Source organism: Carassius gibelio, chromosome B15 (assembly GCF_023724105.1).
Source record: "Carassius gibelio isolate Cgi1373 ecotype wild population from Czech Republic chromosome B15, carGib1.2-hapl.c, whole genome shotgun sequence".
NCBI classification, from domain to species: domain Eukaryota; kingdom Metazoa; phylum Chordata; class Actinopteri; order Cypriniformes; family Cyprinidae; genus Carassius; species Carassius gibelio.
In genome coordinates, this window is record NC_068410.1 from 27,290,227 (window position 1) to 27,308,963 (window position 18,737).

General features: G+C 37.9%; 1 protein-coding gene across 5 annotated transcripts in view; it reads left to right on the top strand.

The window, feature by feature from the left end:
- The window catches only part of mre11a (MRE11 homolog A, double strand break repair nuclease), a 320,741-nt gene that overhangs the window by 155,951 nt on the left and 146,053 nt on the right, over nucleotides 1-18,737 (top strand). For all 5 annotated transcript variants that reach the window (XM_052576125.1, XM_052576126.1, XM_052576122.1 and 2 more), the window contains exons 9-12: nucleotides 6,652-6,823; nucleotides 7,677-7,757; nucleotides 7,874-8,003; nucleotides 16,280-16,383. In XM_052576125.1, the coding sequence (XP_052432085.1) occupies nucleotides 6,652-6,823; nucleotides 7,677-7,757; nucleotides 7,874-8,003; nucleotides 16,280-16,383 (487 nt within the window). The remainder of the gene's footprint in view (nucleotides 1-6,651; nucleotides 6,824-7,676; nucleotides 7,758-7,873; nucleotides 8,004-16,279; nucleotides 16,384-18,737) is intronic.

Here is an 18,737-nt window from a genome sequence, read left to right on the forward strand (position 1 = left end):
ACAAAGCACGCAGAACCGCGCTCAAAGAACAATGATGATTAAACAGCATGGCTAGAAGCTAAAAGCTAAAGCTAGGTAGCAAAGCTACAAGCTAAAAGCTAAGAGCAGGCATGACTAATAGCAGAGACTAAAAAGCAGACTAAAAGCATGACTGATAGCACAAGCAAGGCTAGAACTAAAAGCAAGATTTTATGGTGTCCAAAGGTATATAAACTTGCCTGTTGGCCACACCTCAAATGTTGTCTTGACCAATCAGATATTGTCTTGGCTCGGGGGGTATCATAAATCATATGTTTATCTTACCAAGCATGTGGTCCGAATTTTCCTGCTCTGGCAGGGTCTAATTTTGGACATGATTCCTATAACACGAATATGATATATTTTACAAATAAATGATTGTCAGGACAATATCAAGCAAGAAAATTGGATCACAGACATACCAAACATAATTACAAATCGTTAAGCTATGCCATAGTTATATATAAAAAAAAAAAACATACACAATAAGTGTTTATAACATGATAGTCAAATGTGTGGGTTACACATAAATGAATATAGAGTGAAGCAATGGACTGATTCATTTATAAGTCTTTTTGAGTTCATTCTGGTCCATATATATGTACAAAAAGCAGTTTCTTTGCCATTCTCATGACATAGGAATGTTCTGTAGAGACAGAGGTTTAAAGCCCTTCCCCCCCTTAGGAATTTCAGTCTGGTTCTGCTGGGTGGGGGAAGTCAATGGAAGTGTTTAACTTGATCTCCTGGGTTTACATGTGATATCCAGCGTTGCATTTCCATTACGAACACATTTTTGACACCAAATTTCTTCAAATTGAAATTGTAAATAATTGTTCTAGTGGTGTTAATGTTCAAAGCTGTTGTGTGAACAAGTTGGTTGGTCATCTTGCTTGGTTCTTGTGGCACTAGAACTGATTTATGACTTCCTGAGGAATTCGGCTCTCGTGTTTCAACGCACAGCTTTGATAGACTCTTTAATTTGTCTGGTTGGACTCATTTCTGTTACAGCACATTAGTGTGTTATGTGTAAGCCAGGTTAAAGAGATGGGTCTTTAATCTAGATTTAAACTGCAAGAGTTTGTCTGCCTCCCGAACAATGTTAGGTAGGTTCGGGAAATGCTGGTATCATTACTGGTATCATCACATTTTTTTTTCAGTACCAACTGGTACTGAAGTTGGTACTTTTGACAATCATACTGGAGACAGTACTTTTTCATTCATCCGTTTTCTTAAAAACATTGGTTTCATATGCTATCTGAATCATTTCCCTACCCTTTTCATGTGGTATTAATTGTATTTGTGCAGGTCTTAAGAGGGGCTAAAGTGAAATGGAAAAATTGATTTGCAGTGATCACCTTGTTGCATCCAGTGTAGACCGCTTTTAGCCTATGTGGTTGGATGCAACAATGACTGTGTAGACACAAGGTCCCTCATTTTTAACCTGAAAGCAAAAGCGAGAAACATAGAAACAAACACAGATTCGAGTGCACAAATCAACTTAATACATGGTTCACATAATAATTTGAATATCATGCCCCTAAAACACCCTGGTTTTAGAAACCTTACCCCTAGAGAAACGACATGAAAAAATATAACCTGGCCACAGAGTAAGTGATCTCATGAAAGGGAAACTGGTCTTAGTCTAAAAACACCTGTTAACCTTGTAATTGGAAACAATGTATGTATATTAAGTACCAGTAAATATATCAGAACATTTACAAACATTATATTAAAATGAAAGTGACGTGACATACAGCCAAGTATGGTGACCCATACTCATAATTCGTGCTCTGCATTTAACCCATCTAAAGTGCGCGCACACACACACACACACACACACGTTTGTTTTTTGTGAAAAGTGGGGACATCCCATAGGCTTAATGGTTTTATACTGTACAAACTGTATATTCTATGGCCCTAACCCTAACCCTAACCCTCATAGGAAACTTTGTGCATTTTTACTTTCTCAAAAAAAAAACTAATTCTTTATGGTTTATAAACGTTTTGAAAAATGGGGACATGGGTTATGTCCTCTACTGCCCTGAAAGACAGCGGAGACCAGGACAACTAGAGCCCCGAATACAGATCCCCTGTAAAGACCTTGTCTCAGAGGACCACCAGGACAAGACCACGGGAAACAGATGATTCTTCTGCACAATCTGACTTTGCTGCAGCCTGGAATTGAACTACTGGTTTCGTCTGGTCAGAGGAGAACTGGCCCCCCAACTGAGCCTTGTTTCCTTGCCGCTGTCGCCTCTGGCTTGCTTAGTTGGGGTCACTTCATCTACAGCGATATCATGCAAATAAATGCACAGACACTATTTAAACTGAACAGAGTCTGACATCACTGAATTCAATGATGAACTGCCTTTAACTATCATTTTGCATTATTGACACACTGTTTTCCAAATGAATGTTGTTCAGTGCTTTGACGCAATGTATTTTGTTTAAAGCACTATATAAAATAAGGGGGTTTGATTGATTGATTGATGTCCTCATAAGTCACCCTCTCCTTGTAATACCCGTGTCATACCCTTGTCATTATACAAAGTTGTGTCCTGATATGTCCCAAAAACAAGAGCACACACACACTGTGAACATACAGTGAACACACACCCGGAGCAGTGGGTAACCATTTATGCTGCGGTGCCCGGGGAGCAGTTAAGGGTTCGGTGCCTTGCTCAAGGGCACTTCAGTCATGGTATTGCTGGCCCAAGATTCGAACCCACAGCCCTAGGGTTAGGAGTCAAGCTCTCTAACCATTAGGCCATGACTTCCACAGTCCATTTATTTCCTCCTCCACAACAAATCCTTTAATTTTATTGATATCACAGAAAAATAATTAAAATCTATACAATTATATAAGCAAAACTGAAATCGCATTCGAACCTTTCTCATTGCACAACAATCCAAATTTTTCCATTTATGTTTCCATGTAACATATGGTTGCTAAACTATTTATTATGTAAAGAAAGGCTTCATTCATGTTCCAATATCCACATAAAACATCATCCTTCACATGTGCACAAATTATTTTACAGCAGACCTTTTAAAATGAGCAGTTTAAGGGTGCTTTCACATCTCTAGTTTGGTTCATTTGGTCCGAACCAAGGGCAAACAATTATACAATAGCCGCGTTTCCACTGGCGAGCTTAAACCGGGCGTGCTAGTGCGTGCTAGGTCCAGTCGCATTTCCACTGTCACTTCCGGGGCTTGATCGTGCCTTGTCGGCTTCCTCGGGGCCAACGGCCAGGGTTTTTTGGCCCGATGAAAACCTTGGGCCAAAGCGGGCCAGCTGGGACTAGAGGAGGGGTGATGAACAAAGGCGGAGTTTCTCCGCGTCTAGAGAGCTCAGCACTGCGGATCTTTTCAGAGAGATAACAGCTTTAACACCGGTATTAAAGACTTTAGAAAATAAGTTGAGCTCAAAACTCACTCTTAGTTAGCACCAAGTGTTTGAAATAACTTGATCGGATGTGGATTATAATCACTAAACAAGGCAGAAATATTTATTAGCGATGTAAAAGACTATGCATGCTAAACATTAACGTTACACAGTAAACATGGTAAATATGACCGCTTGGATAAATCAGACGTCAGCTTCTTAGTCTCTATCACAATTGTGTATTTATTAAGTAACATTTTATCTGTCTTTTCGTTTCAAGAGTTTAGCTCCACGTTGCATATCATCAAAATATAATAATGATTTTTATTCGGGGAGCTTTTATTAAAAAAAAAAGTCTGCGCTGCGAATCATTTCAGAAAGATAACAGCTTTAACACTAGCATTAAACACTTTTTTTTAATAAGTCAAGCTCAAAACTCACTTTCAGTCAGCAGCGAGTGTTTGAAATAACTTGATCCAATGTGAATTATAATCACCATAAGGCAGAAACATTTATAAACGATGCAAAAGACTATGCACGCTGGGCATTAACATTACCATAGTAAATATGTAAATATGACCGCTTGAAGAAATCAGACGTCAGCTTTTTATTCTTTATCATAATCGTGTATTTATTTAGTAACTTATATTATCTATCAAAAGTCGTCTCGAGAGTTTTTTATCATAAAAAAATATAATAATGTTTTTGTTCGGGAGCTTTTATAAAAATAGAGATATTATCATTTATTCTAAATGTAACGGCTACTGTGGCTACAAATAAACAGAAACAGACTTGACTGAATAAGCAGACTATTTTCATAAGCGTTAAAAATAAATAAAATAGAAATAAGTGTATTTGTGATTAATTTTGAGTCCTGATAAATTAAATCAATATGATCAATCACATTCTATAGTTAAAACATTGATGCTTTTTAATTTGAATATATAACAAAGCATGCAAACAAATGTTCGCATTTATCATGTTCGTTTTGTGATCGTGCATTTTCCAGTGACTTATTTCTTAGTTTTCTGATAACTTCTCTTTGTTGTTGAAATGAGAGGCATGTAAAGGGCGTGTTTTAGTTACGTGCAACGGAGCTTCAGGCTCCACTGTGGAAACCCTGCGCTATTCTGGCCTCTGTGCTACTGGCCCGAGGCTATGAGCCCCGCCCGGCCCACTTTAAGCCCTGGCTCGCACTGGTGGAAATGCGGCTATTGTAGCATCTTTCAACTTTTTTGGTTTCCTTTTCACCACACTGATTGCTTTGGTCCAAACCAGTTGAAACGAACCAAAATGCAGTCACATGACAACATCCACATTACTCATTGGCCATGACGTATTTCCTGCTTTAAACTGCTTTTCGATTGGTCAGAATTTACGTACGGGAAAATTCCAACATAAGAGGAAAAGCCAGCAAAAAACACGGAGACAACACAACTATGGAGAGACGACTGCATGGGCTGGTTTTGTCCCTGGCCATAATCTAATTACATTGTTTGTATACACCACAATATGCAAACAATATATTTCTATAATGAAGGGCAGATGCGGCTTGAAAACAACGTTCTAATGCACTGCAAACGGCGAGCGGGCATCGCTCGTAACTTCAAGCGGAGGCGTGCATTAATTCTTCTTAACTCTGACATGCTCATGACATGCTCAAATTTCTATGAGGCTCCGCACCTCCTCACTACAAGTTTGTCCACGAGCTGCCATGCTTAAGTGCAAACTGTCAACAAACGCTTCCTCATCCCATAATGCACAGCCCAGCTTATTACGGCAGCTGGTTTAGTCCAAAAATGATCAGTACTTTTTGCAGTTAGGTCTGTTCGAGGTCTGATCACGTTCTCACCACAAACGAACCACTCCAGAGTTCGTTTGAAATCGTACCGAGACCACCTCTTCAAGCAGGTCTCGATACGCTTGTTTAGTCCGCCTTTGGTGTGCACCCGAATGCGATTGCTGCTTTCACACCTGCCCAAACGAACCGCACCAAAGGGGGAAATGAAATCTGGTACGATTCAACTAAACTAAATGAGGCAGGTGTGAAAGCACCCTAACATTTATGTTTGGCTGACTGCACTTAAGTTTGGTGTTGAAATTTCAAGTTAGCAATGCTAGAACTGATGTGTGTGCATGCACGAGTCACCTGTGGGATCAGTTGGATTTAATAAAATAAAAATAATAAGAAAAATAAAATTAGTTGAAAATTAGTTACACTTTTTTATTTATTTATTTGGTAATATGTTAAACATATTTAAGACCTATTTATTTTTATTACTTGTATATACTTAATTTCTGTTGCAACAATGTGTATTTGTACGGTCTGTTTTTGCTGCCATTTGCGCAAATAAAGCTAAAGTTCTTAAGGAAAAAAGACATTCTAATCTTACTGGTTAATTATTGACTAAAGAGCTTTGGTTGTCGCTCGGGCAAATAATCTATATTAAAATGCTGTCATACTATCCTCTGCTTTTACTATAGTAGTTTTTTTTTTTTTTTACTGCAGATTACTATACCACACGCAAGTTCAGGATTGTTCGATGCATGTTCAACTCAAAAACTGAAGTATATGAGCTGAGACCTGAAGTGAGATTTGATTGTAGCATTTATACGGAAATACTTGGATGACAGACTTTGCTCAGATATTTAAGGATCACCATAACATTTCAGATGCTATGCAATGAGATCAGTCTGTTGCTTAGTCAGATTATGCTGTTCCGTCTTGCAAAGTCACATGACTTTTTTGATGCACATGGGGGAATTTATTCAGTTATTGTGTTTCCATCTCCCATTATTCACTTTCACATCACATTCACTTTTTGGCAAACATCAAAAACTACCACAAGCGAGCGTAAAATATTTTTCGTGAATAAGGGATCCCCCCCCCCCAAATTTTGCATTTCCATCACTTGTTTCTGATGCAATACTTTAAAACACCTCTCTTATATTTGCTCACCTCCTACTATATTTGTGAGGCAATGATGTGAAAGTAGGCGTTGATCCTCTATATGGACGATATTTTTCAATAGAAGCTGTTTTTATACTGAGGATGTTTTGAGTTCTGACACTTAAAGGATGTTTTTGTGTAAAAATATATCTCAATTTATGACCCCTTTTTAATGTCATTTTATTGTTTCTTTGTAGAGCCAGATAGAATTAATGAATGCCTACATTTATGTCAGTGTTTAAGGTTAAGGATAATGGAATAATGTTTTGTTGTTGTTTTGTTTTTGGGTATTCCACAGGCACATTGGGTTATTGAGAGTGAAAGGGAAAAAAATGAATCTTCAGAAAATTCCTCTACAGACCGTCAGGCAGTTTTTCATTCAGGATGTGACACTCTCAGAGCACCCTGACCTTTTCAGCCCAGAGCAACCCAACGTCATGCTCAAAGTCATGGCTTTCTGCCAGGAGAAGGTACATGCAATGCAGTTAAACATGTTAGATATTATTAAAAACCAGTTGTAACTGGACAAATAAAGTTACTAAAGACAAATTTAGATGCTTTCTTAACTTCAGTTGACTAGATTACGCATTATACATTTGTTTGTTGTGGCTGGCTGCTAGGGGTTTTCTGCAGGTAAGTTCGATTTTTTTGGCAGTTTACTAATGTACCGATCAGTTAGAAAAGTCATATTTTAGAAGCAGTTACTACAAATTTCATCCGTCCTCTTGGTCTATGGATTAAATATATCTTATTGTTATACATTGTAATTTTCTAGTTATTTACATATAGCAGCTAATGAAACAGAAGTCTCACCCATAGGCTTACTCCCGTGTTGAGGAAAAAGGTGGATTTGAACACTTTGGAGCAGAATCACTTTTCTTCAATCTTTGAACCAACAACTTTTTAGATTGAACAAAAAAAGGCAACAGTTTAATCTACAGAACTCAAGAAGAGGGAAATTTGTGTGCTAATTGCAAGTGGTATTCAGAGTCTTCAAAATTAAGCATATAATGGAAATTGCTATTTCGTTTTCTTGTGACATTAATCTGAGTAAAAAGGCTCCTCAAACTAGGTAAAATATAGGGTGGACCAATGTCCATCAGAAATTGATTGGCCCATTGTAGTTTGCTAATTACTGCTCGTGAGAGGTTGCTGAAAAGTATGAGCTAGTACATGTTTGCCAGATGTTAGTGAGAAAGAGACTACTGTTTTGATGGAGTTTTTAAAATCAATGCACCATTGAGGTAAAATGTTTGAAAGTTTGGGAAAAAGTTCACTCAGGAATTACTGGACATTGATATTTCATTCCTTTTATTTTTTTAGGTTGAAGAGATGCTTGAAGAGGCAGAGAGACAGAGACTTGGGAATTCTCTAACTCCCCAGAAACCTCTCATCAGGCTACGAGTGTGTACACCTCTTTGCCTGGATTTATTATTTGTTGTTTTATCAGTTCAAGAAATACCGAATGATATACCAGTAATACATCTTTCATCTAACATCATGTGCCTCTCTCTCTCCAGGTGGATTATAGCGGGGGTTTTGAAGTTTTTAACACTATGCGCTTTAGTCAGAAGTTTGTAGATCAAGTGGCAAATCCCAAAGACATCCTGCATTTTATCAGACACAGAGAGGCCAAAGACGATGTTAAAGGCAAGTCACACACATCTGCTTAAGCAATAATGCTGTAATATTATGAATATTGTTAAGATGTGCATTGTCTTGTTTTTCATAAAATCGTTGGTACATAACAGGATAATGGATACAAATGTACATTAAAACCCCTTATTTTCAGCAAGGATCCAGAAATACTCAAAGTTTTCTGCTCATGATTCTTTCTGACTAGATAAATAATCAATATATGTTCACAAAGCTGACACTTCAAAGTTTACTGTTCAATAATCAGAATTACTCAGACTGTTATTATAATAAAGATATATAAGCTCAAACATAAAAACAAAAATAAAAATATTAAAAAGAATGCCATCGTCCTGAAAGCCTCCAAACTCACATGTGTCAGTGTTTATGAATAGATTAAATGAAATGTGACAAATTTAATGTTGACAAACTATTTATCATTATAAAGATCTAAGCCTCAAGCATTGACGACAGATCGCTGTTTTTCAATGGAAAGCTTATAAAGACTGTATTTGCTACATTTGCATACAAACATTAGCAATGGAAACGCTGTACATACCAGATCCGTCGTAATAACGAGTCATAAACACATCCACAGCTGTAAATCCCAGTTTAGTTAGAAAGGTAAGGTTCCACTGAACGACATCTCATGGAGCACGTTTAGTCCAACGAAGCAATAACGTTTTAAAAAGTGCTCTACCAAACTTATAATTGTAACAGTTTCCTACTTCAATGTGTTAGAAACATAATGTAAGGGAAACAGGTCAATTTAGCTCAAAGGGAATCGTTTAAGATTTTAAAGGGAATTTGAACAGAATCACTGTTTCACGGCTGATCACTGAGACGCCCTGCGATTCACTGAACGAGCCGTTTAACATCAAATCTGCGCTGGATATTAATATCCAAACTATAGTGAAAACACTATCAATTAGCACAGTAACAAGATCGGCAGTTTAAGACATTAACTTGTAAGCACACAACACAAGATACTTCTCTTTTCAATATGAATAAGGCTTTATTAGATAAATCTAAGACATATAAACTAATCTAATACATAAACGCACCCACACACACACTCACACAAGTAGCAGGAAGATCGAAAGTTAGGGTAAGATGAGTTTAATAGAATGGAAATGTGGAATCCCAAGTTTACAGCAATACGTTAAATTGCATAAACATGAACAACCATCAATCACGTAATTAGCTCTCGCATTGAGTTCCTCAGTGAGGTTAAAATTATATTATATACACCAGTAAAGGTCACAGTCTGGAAGTAAAGTTACTTGCGTCTCCTGTGAAAAGGGAGTTCCCTTTGTTGTGGTTGAAAGGGGTATCCCGATGTCACTGATTGGCTGGAAGTTCAGTAGTCATTGAAGAGACGTCTTGGGAAGCCCTTGGTTGGGCATTGGCTGATGATGCAGAGTTGTGTGGCTGGTTGAAGTTGAACGGGCTCTTGAGGAGACACGGCGTTACAAAACTTAACTGAGAACACGAAACTCTCAAACGGAAAGAAAAAAAGTAGTTTGACGAGACTAGGTGGTGTTTCTTCTCATCGTGGCTAAGTAGCAGCAGGTGTGCAGGCCGAAGCACGCTGGAACCGCGCTCAAAGAACAGTGATGACAAACAGCATGGCTAAAAGCTAAAGCTTAGAAGCAAAGCTAACAGCAAACTAAAAGCTGGCATGACTGATAGCAAAATCAAAGCTAAAACTAAAAGCTAAAAGTTGGTTGGTTGGTTATCTTGCTTGGGACTTGTGGCACAGAATGTTTTATGACTTCCTGAGGAATTTGGCTCGTGTTACAACCACAGTCCTGATAGACTCTTTGATTTGTCTGGTTCGAGTCATTTCTGCTACAATAATTTTGGTGTCTTTGGAAAGAAGACCCTTTGGGTTTTACTTTTTATCAACTAGATTTGATAATGCTCAAAAATATTAAAAGTTATAGACACTGAAGTACCTTGAATTTTTTTTTTTTTTTAACCACACTTAATTTTTTTTTATTTGATATGAAAATACATTAAATGATACCTGGAACAATCTAGAAAAGTAATGGGTTGGAAGTCACATGTCTCATGAGTTTATATTTCAAATCTGAATAAGATATCATGAAAAATGAGACTCCTACAAATCTTTTTATGGGTCTACACCCCCCACCCCCCAAATTTAAGAAAATATATTTCCCAATAGTATTGAAGGCTTCTACAAACTATTTAGTCATTAAACATACCACTGCATAGTTTTTTTCCATTATAAAACACTAGACAGAACCTTAGACATAATATAAGTGATTTATTTTAGCACTAGAAAAATACAATAGAATAATTTGAGTAAGAAAAATAAGAATAACAAGAAAAAAAAGATATAACTTTGTTTGCCAGTTACAGAAAATCCAGAGATTGCTAGAAATGCAGCATTTACTATGAATTACGAAACAAATAAGTGCTGATGGCCACTTATAAAGATGGTAATAACACAAATGAGCAAAAGTAAATAATCCACTCTCTCTATTCATATAGATGTGTTTTCTTTGATAGCCGTGATCATACAGTAATAGCGAGCTGATTTGGGCTGATGTGCACTCAAACAGATGGTAATCATGCAGATGCATTCACATTCAACATAAAACACACTCTCACATATATAAAAACTGTTGAAAAATAAAAGAAACAAAGAAAAAGGGGATCGCTATAAGTTCTGCCTCCATCTGTTCACGGGTGCGTCAGAGCGCGACACAGAGCGACAAAATTCAAATATTCAAACTATCTTTCGCCTGTCTTTCATTCATTCTTTTTTTTTTCCCAGTGGATTGTCTCATTCTGTTTGTGACTGCAAAACCATGCCGTGTTTTTACTACCAAGATGCAGTTTCTGACTGTGAGCTATTCCATAACGGACACAAACAATTCTGTCGCTGAAGAACTGAAACAAAGGAATTATGATCCATATTACAACGTTATTCCTTCGTTGGACTAAACGTGCTCCATGAGATATCGTTCAGTGGACCCTTACCTTTCTAACTAAACTGGGATTTACAGCTGTGGATGTGTTTATGACTCGTTATTACGACGGATCTGGTATGTACAGCATTTCCATTGCTGATGTTTTTATGTGTAGTGCTTACACAAATGTAGCAAATACAGTCTTTATAAGCTTTCCATTGAAAAACAGCGATCTGTCGTCAATGCTTGAGGCTTAGATCTTTATAATGATACATAGTTTGTCGAGATTAAATTTGTCCCGTTTCATTTAATCTATTCGTAAACACTGACATGTGCGAGTTTAGAGGCTTTCAATGACGAGGGCGTTCTGGTGCTGGCTAACAGGTTAAATAGTATCTGTGCATTTATTTGCAATAAAGTCAATGATATCGCTGTAGATGAAGTGATCCCAACTAAGCAACCCAGAGGCGACAGCGGCAAGGAACCGAAACTCCATCGGTGACAGAATGGAGAAAAAAAACCTTGGGAGACACCAGGCTCAGTCAGGGGGCCAGTTCTCCTCTGACCAGATGAAACCAGCAGTTCAATTCCAGGCTGCAGCAAAGTCAGATTGTTTAGAAGAATCATCTGTTCCCTCTGGTCATGTCCCCGTGGTCGTCTGAGACAAGGTCTTTACAGGGGATCTGTATCTGGGGCTCTAGTTGTCCTGGTCTCCGCTGTCTTTCAGGGATGTAGAGGTCCTTTCTAGGTGCCGATCCACCATCTGGTCTGGATACGTACTGGATCCGGGTGACTACAGTGACCCTCTGATCTGGATACAGACTGGATCTGGTGGCTACGGTGACCTCGGAATAAGAGAGAAACAGACAAATATTAGCGTATATGCCATTCTTCTAATGATGTAGTGAGTACATCGGGTGTTAAGGGAAGTGTTCCCGGTTCCGGTTTACCTAATTAATGCAGCCTAAAAATCCTTTAACGGATTTGGATATTAAAAGCATATTAGTATGCTATGTGTAATCCAGGTTAAAAAGATGGGTCTTTAATCTAGATTTAAAATGCAAGAGTGTTTTTGCCTCCTGAACAATGTTAGGTAGGTTATTCCAGAGTTAAGGCGCCAAATAAGAAAAGGATCTGCCGCCCGCAGTTGATTTTGATATTCTAGGTATTATCAAATTGGCTGAGTTTTGAGAACATAGCGGACATAGAGGATTTTAATGTAAAAGGAGCTAATTCAAATACTGAGGTGATAAACCATTCAGGGCTTTATAAGTAATAGGAAATATTTTAAAATATATACGATGTTTGAGAGGGAGCCAGTGCAGTGTTGACAGGACTGGGCTAATATGGTCATACTTCCTGGTTCTAGTAAGAACTCTTGCTGCTGCATTTTGGACTAGCTGTAGTTTGTTTACGAAGCGTGCAGAACAACCACCCAATAAAGCATTACAATAATCTAATATTGAGGTCATAAATGCATGGATTAACATTTCTGCATTTGACATTGAGAGCATAGGCCGTAATTTAGATATATTTTTGAGATGGAAAAATTTAGTTTTACAAATGCTTGAAACGTGGCTTTCTAAGGAAAGATTGCGATCAAATGGCACACCTAGGTTCCTAACTGATGATGAAGAATTGACAGAGCAGCCATCAAGTCTTAGACAGTGTTCTAGGTTATTAAATGCAGAGTTTTTAGGTCCTATAATTAACACCTCTGTTTTTTTTTTTAAATTAAGCAGTAAGAAATTACTCGTCATCCAGTTTTTTATATCGACTATGCATTCCATTAGTTTTTCAAATTGGTGTGTTTCACCGGGCTGCGAAGAAATATAAAGCTGAGTATTATCAGCATAACAGTGAAAGTTAACACCATGTTTCCTGATGATATCTCCCAAGGATAACATATAAAGCGTGAAGAGTAGCGACCCTAGTACTGAGCCTTGAGGTACTCCATACTACACTTGTGATCAATATGATACCTCTTCATTCACTGCTACGAACCGATGGCGGCCATATAAGTATGATTTAAACCATGCTAATGCACTTCCATTAATGCCAACAAACTGTTCAAGTCTATGCAAAAGAATGTTGTGGTCAATTGTGTCAAACGCAGCACTAAGATCTAACAGAACTAATAGAGAGATAGAACCACGATCAGATGATAAGAGCAGGTCATTTGTAACTCTAAGGAGAGCAGTCTCAGTACTATGATACGGTCTAAATCCTGACTGCAAATCCTCACATATACAATTTTTCTCTAAGAAGAAATATAATTGTGAGGATACCACCTTTTCTAGTATCTTGGACAGAAAAGGGATATTCGAGATTGGTCTATAATTAACTAGTTCTTTGGGGTCAAGTTTTGTTTTTTTATGAGAGGCTAAATAACAGCCAGTTTGAAGGTTTTGGTGACATATTCCAATGACAATGAGGAATTAATAATAGTCAGAAGAGGATCTATGACTTCTGGGAGCACCTCTTTTAAGAGCTTAGATGGTATAGGGTTTAACATACATGTTGTTGGTTTAGATAATTTAATAAGTTTATACAATTCTTCCTTTATTTTTTGTTAATTTAGCCACTGTTTTGAATAAATACCTGGGGTTATGTTTGTTTTCTTCAAAAAGAGAAGAAAAGTAATCGGATCTAGCCATTTTTAATGCTTTTCTGTAGGATAGGTTACTTTCCCTCCAAGCAATACGAAATACTTCTAGTTTTGTTTTCCTCCAGCTGTGCTCCATTTTTCCAGCTGCTCTCTTTAGGGTGCAAGTATGCTCATTATACCATGGTGTAAAACTGGTTTCCTAAACCTTCCTTAAGTGTAAAGGAGCAACTGTATTTAATATGCTAGAAAAGAGAGAAACCATAGTTTCTGTTACATAATCAAGTTGTTCTGAGGTTTTGGATATGCTAAGGAATTCGGATACATCAGGAAGATAACATAAAGGGGGGGTGAAATGCTCGTTTTCACTCAATATCCTGTTAATCTTGAGTACCTATAGAGTAGTACTGCATCCTTCATAACTCCAAAAAGTCTTTAGTTTTATTATATTCATAAGAGAAAGATAATCTGTACCGATTTTTCCTGGAAAAACACGACCGGGTGAAGGCGTGACGTGTGGGCGGAGCTAAAGAATCACGAGCGCCAGTAGGCTTTTGCGTTGAGAGCATGTGGAAGCTGTGACATTACCGTGAGGGAAAAACCATCATCCAAAACAAACCATGGCTTACAGTCAGATTAAGCCGTTTATTTATGATCCAGAATCAGATCCCGAGGCTGAAACTGAACGAGAGCAGCAGCAGCAACGACTCGCTCCGAGCGGGGCTCGAACACGGGTCTTTGGCATGGGAGGCGGACGCACTATGAAGGAGGCAGAGATATTTTAAGCATTTTTATTTACCGCCTGCGGTTCCAACACACGATCGTGACCCTTTTTCGTTGGGATTGCATCATCCTTAAGAAATAAACGATGTGCAAATCCGTCGTCAAACTGGGCCTTGTTTGTAAAACAAGCATCTTCGAAATGCAGGGAAAAAACAAAAACACTTGCACAACTACATTGATGCTCTGTAAAAATAAAATCCATCCACTGGTCCCTTATTGCTGTTTTTTTTTTGGTAATCTGTGCAGGGTTGTCTTGCCCTGACAACCAAAAACACACTCCTTTTGTGACATTTCGCGACGCTCTCGCTCTGATCAGTGAATGCCTGTTGTGCTCTCGGTGCTCTGCTATACAGGAGCGCGCACTCTTCCGGCAGACGTGCCCTCATGACCCATATAAGGAAATTCCGCTCCATCTAACGTCACACAGAGCCATACTCGAAAAAAACTTTCCGAAATTTGTGACAAACCAGAAGGATTATTTTGGGAACAAAAATACTCCTTCAAACGTACAACTTAATTTTTGAAACTTTGTCCATGTTTAGCATGGGAATCCAACTCTTTAACAGTGTAAAAAACTCAGTATGCATGAAATAGCATTTCACCCCCCCTTTAAAAAGTAGAAGTCGTAGAAGTGATGGTTCTTCCATACTTGTAACAAGAAGTAGAATTTACAATTTTGGCTATATGTAGTTTGCACAAAACTAAATAATGATCTGAGATATCATCACTTGGCTGCATAATTTCAACACTATCAACATCAGTTCCGTTTGACAGTGAGTAGGTCCTCAAACTTGTTGTGTAAGCCCAATAGAGTTCAGAATGTCTATAAATGCTGATCCCAATGCATCTTTTTCATTATCAGCATGGATATTAAAATCACCAAATATTAAAAATTAATCTGCAGACAGAACTTACTCGGATGTAAAATCTCCAAACTCTTTAATAAAGTCAGTATGGTGCCATGGTGGTCTGTATACAGTTGCCAGTACAAACATAACAGGGGATTTATCATTAACATTTGTTTCTCTGGATAATGTTATATGAAGCACCGTTACTTCAAACGAGTTATACTTGAAGCCAGCCCTCTGAGAAATTCTGAAAATGTTGTTATAAATTGAAGCAACACCTCCCCCTTTGCCTTTTAGACGTGGCTCATGTTTATAACAGTAATCTTGGGGGGTGGACTCATTTAAAATAATGTAATCATCAGGTTTTAGCCAGGTTTCTGTCAAACAGAGCACATCCAGATTATGATCAGTGATCATATTATTTACAAAAAAGTGTTTTCGTAGAAAGGGATCTGATATTCAATAAGCCAAGCTTTATCATTTGTTTATCCATATTGCATCTGTTTATTCTGTGTGCGTGAGAGAGAGAGAGAGAGAGATTGTGCGCGCGAGAGAGAGAGAAACTTCCAACAACACAAGCGCTGTCTTGCTTTCTCTCCCTCATGCATATTAATCAATTTACACGATGGTGTCGATGTTTAAATCATTTAAAATGAGAATGTAAGTGCGCTAACCCCATTTTTGTTTGTAAGAAAAAATTAGAGTCTGAAGTATGTATTTAATTATCCCATTTTGCTGCATCTAGTTCTCAAACCTGGATAATCTTTTTATGAATTGGATTTGTCTGGTCCAGCTGTATATCCATTGCATAGCTTCAGTACACTTGGTATAAAGCATACATCATATAGACCACTTTTGTATGCTTTTTGAAGCTCGACAGTCCCAGTCACTGTAATTACACTAAAAAGAGCAGCCAATACAAAACAACATTTCTTTAAAAGTTTGATTAATGTCAGTCATGTGGGTTTGGAATGACATAAGGTTCAGTGAATTATGTCCGTTTCACTAATGCTACTTTAAAACGTTGCTTTTGACTTATTAATTGAACATCTTGCACTACTGCATATGCATTATTTTTAGATTAGTATTTAAGTTTATGCTATGTGTGTTCTGCAGAAGAAGGTATGGACTTTGCGGCAATTCTCTCTCGTCCCACCTCTGAAGTCTTACAGCTGAGAGTGGAAGATCTTGTGAAAGAATACTTTCAGAAAGCTGAGAAGGTTTGTAGTTTGTCTGTTTGTAGAGGATACAGATCAGTCATTAGTAAAACTTTGATTTGAAGGAAAAGAGTTTTTGAAATTGGACAAAATGACATGGATACCAGACTCTGTTCTTAATCGCTTTTAAGAGGGAAAGAACCACATCCCATGAAGCATTGATTTAATCAAATGAAAAAGGAGAAATAAATATAAAACTATAGATTTAAAGATGTTGATTGTTTATAAAGATATGCAAAATACGTTAATACACATTTAAATAGTGTATGCTTATGTGTGTATAAATAGTGTATTTATATAGTGTATGGAGACATTATTCACAGTGCTTCATGGAAGTGGGTGGGTGTTAAAGAGTCCAAATTCTTGTTAGCTTGTTTCAATATACTGATTATAGAAGAATTATACTGTTAAACATGATTATTAACCTCTTAATGGTAGCTGTTTAGTTAGTGGGATGCTCATGTTTACTACAGTCAATAACTATTCTAAACCTTTCTAATCTTGATTAACTTTATATTGTTGTTTTTTTAAAGTAGTTATATAGCAGAAATTACTAATTATTGTATTTTTAACAGGAGTATACAGCAGAATTGTAAGCATCATTCATACCTCTGTTTTGAAATCAAGATGAACATGCCATCATGCTAAAATTGGTAAAATAGACAGATTCTCCATTTATAATGCAACTATTACATGTGAATTGTTTGTTTCTGTTTACACGTTTGTTAGAGGTTGCATTCAAATAAAATACTACCCAAAATACTCAAGATAAATCCAGTATCCATCCAGAATCCATAAATCCTAAATCCAGCTTTTCCTGAAAACTACAGACCGGTATCCCTTCTTCCATTCATTGCAAAGACACTTGAGCGAGCTGTGTTCAACCAGCTTTCTATGTTCCTTGTACAGAACAACCTCCTGGACAGCAACCAATCTGGCTTCAAAAGTGGCCACTTAACTGAGACTGCTCTGCTCTCGTTTACTGAAGCCCTGCAACTGACAAAAGCAACTTCAAAATCCTCATTACTCATCTTACTAGACGTGTCTGCTGCTTTTGACACCGTTAATCACCAGATTCTCCTGTCCACCCTCAGGAAGATGGGCATCTCTGGAACCACACTCCTGTGGGTTAAGTCCTACACCTCTGACAGATCCTTCAGTGTGTTTCTAAGATCCTTAAGATGTTTCTATGTCAAAACAACTTGCTACTGGGGTTCCTCAAGGCTCAGTACTTGGATCACTTCTCTTCTCCATCTACATGACATCATTAGGATCTGTCATTCAGAAGCATGGCTTTTCTTATCACTGCTACGCTGATGACACCCAACTCTACTGCTCATTCCAACCAGATGACCCGATGGTAGCTGCTTGCATTTCAGCCTGTCTGAGTGACATTTCTAGCTGGATGAACGACCATCACCTTCAGCTTAACTTTACGAAGACAGAACTCCTGGTGATTCCAGCTTACCCATTGCTTCATCACAACTTCTCTATACAGCTGGGTTCGTCAACCATTACTCCTTCGAGGACAGCCAGAAACCTAGGAGTTGTGATGGATCATCAGTTAAGCTTCCCAGACCACATTGCTACAACGACCCGGTCCTGCAGATTTGCCTTATACAACATTAGGAAGATTAGACCCTTGCTGTCAGAGCAAGCCACCCAACTTCTTGTCCAAGCTCTAATTCTTTCCAGACTGGACTTTTGTAATGCTCTCCTGGCGGGCCTTCCTGCATGTACTGTCAAGCCTCTGCAATTGATCCAGAATGCAGCAGCGAGGGTTGTCTTCAATGAGCCAAAAAAACTCACGTTGCTCCTCTCCTCATCAGGTTACACTGGCTACCAGTAGCCACTCGCATCATATTCAAGGTACTGATGCTTGCCTACAAGACGACCTCTGGCACAGCACCAACATACCTAAACTCACTGGTTAAATCTTATGTGCCCTCCAGATGTTTGCGCTCTGCAAGTGAACGACGCCTTGTGGTGCCATCCCAAAGAAGTTCAAAATCACACTCCAGACCTTTTCCTGGATTGTGCCCAGCTGGTGGAATGATCTATCAATTCGTACAGCGTCTTTACTCATTTTTAAGAAACATCCAAAGACTCATCTTTTTCGCCAGCACTTAACCATCTAATACTAGCACTTTTCCTTTTTTTCTTGTCTTTCCATTTATTAAAAAATTATTAATAATAATAAATCCTGGCTATGCGTTCTGTACTAAACTAACTAAGACTTGTCATGGCACTTGTATACTGTTTTTGTTCTCTTGTTGACCTGACTTCTTCTATTGTTCTCATTTGTAAGTCGCTTTGGATAAAAGCGTCTGCTAAATGATTCAATGTAAAAATGTAAA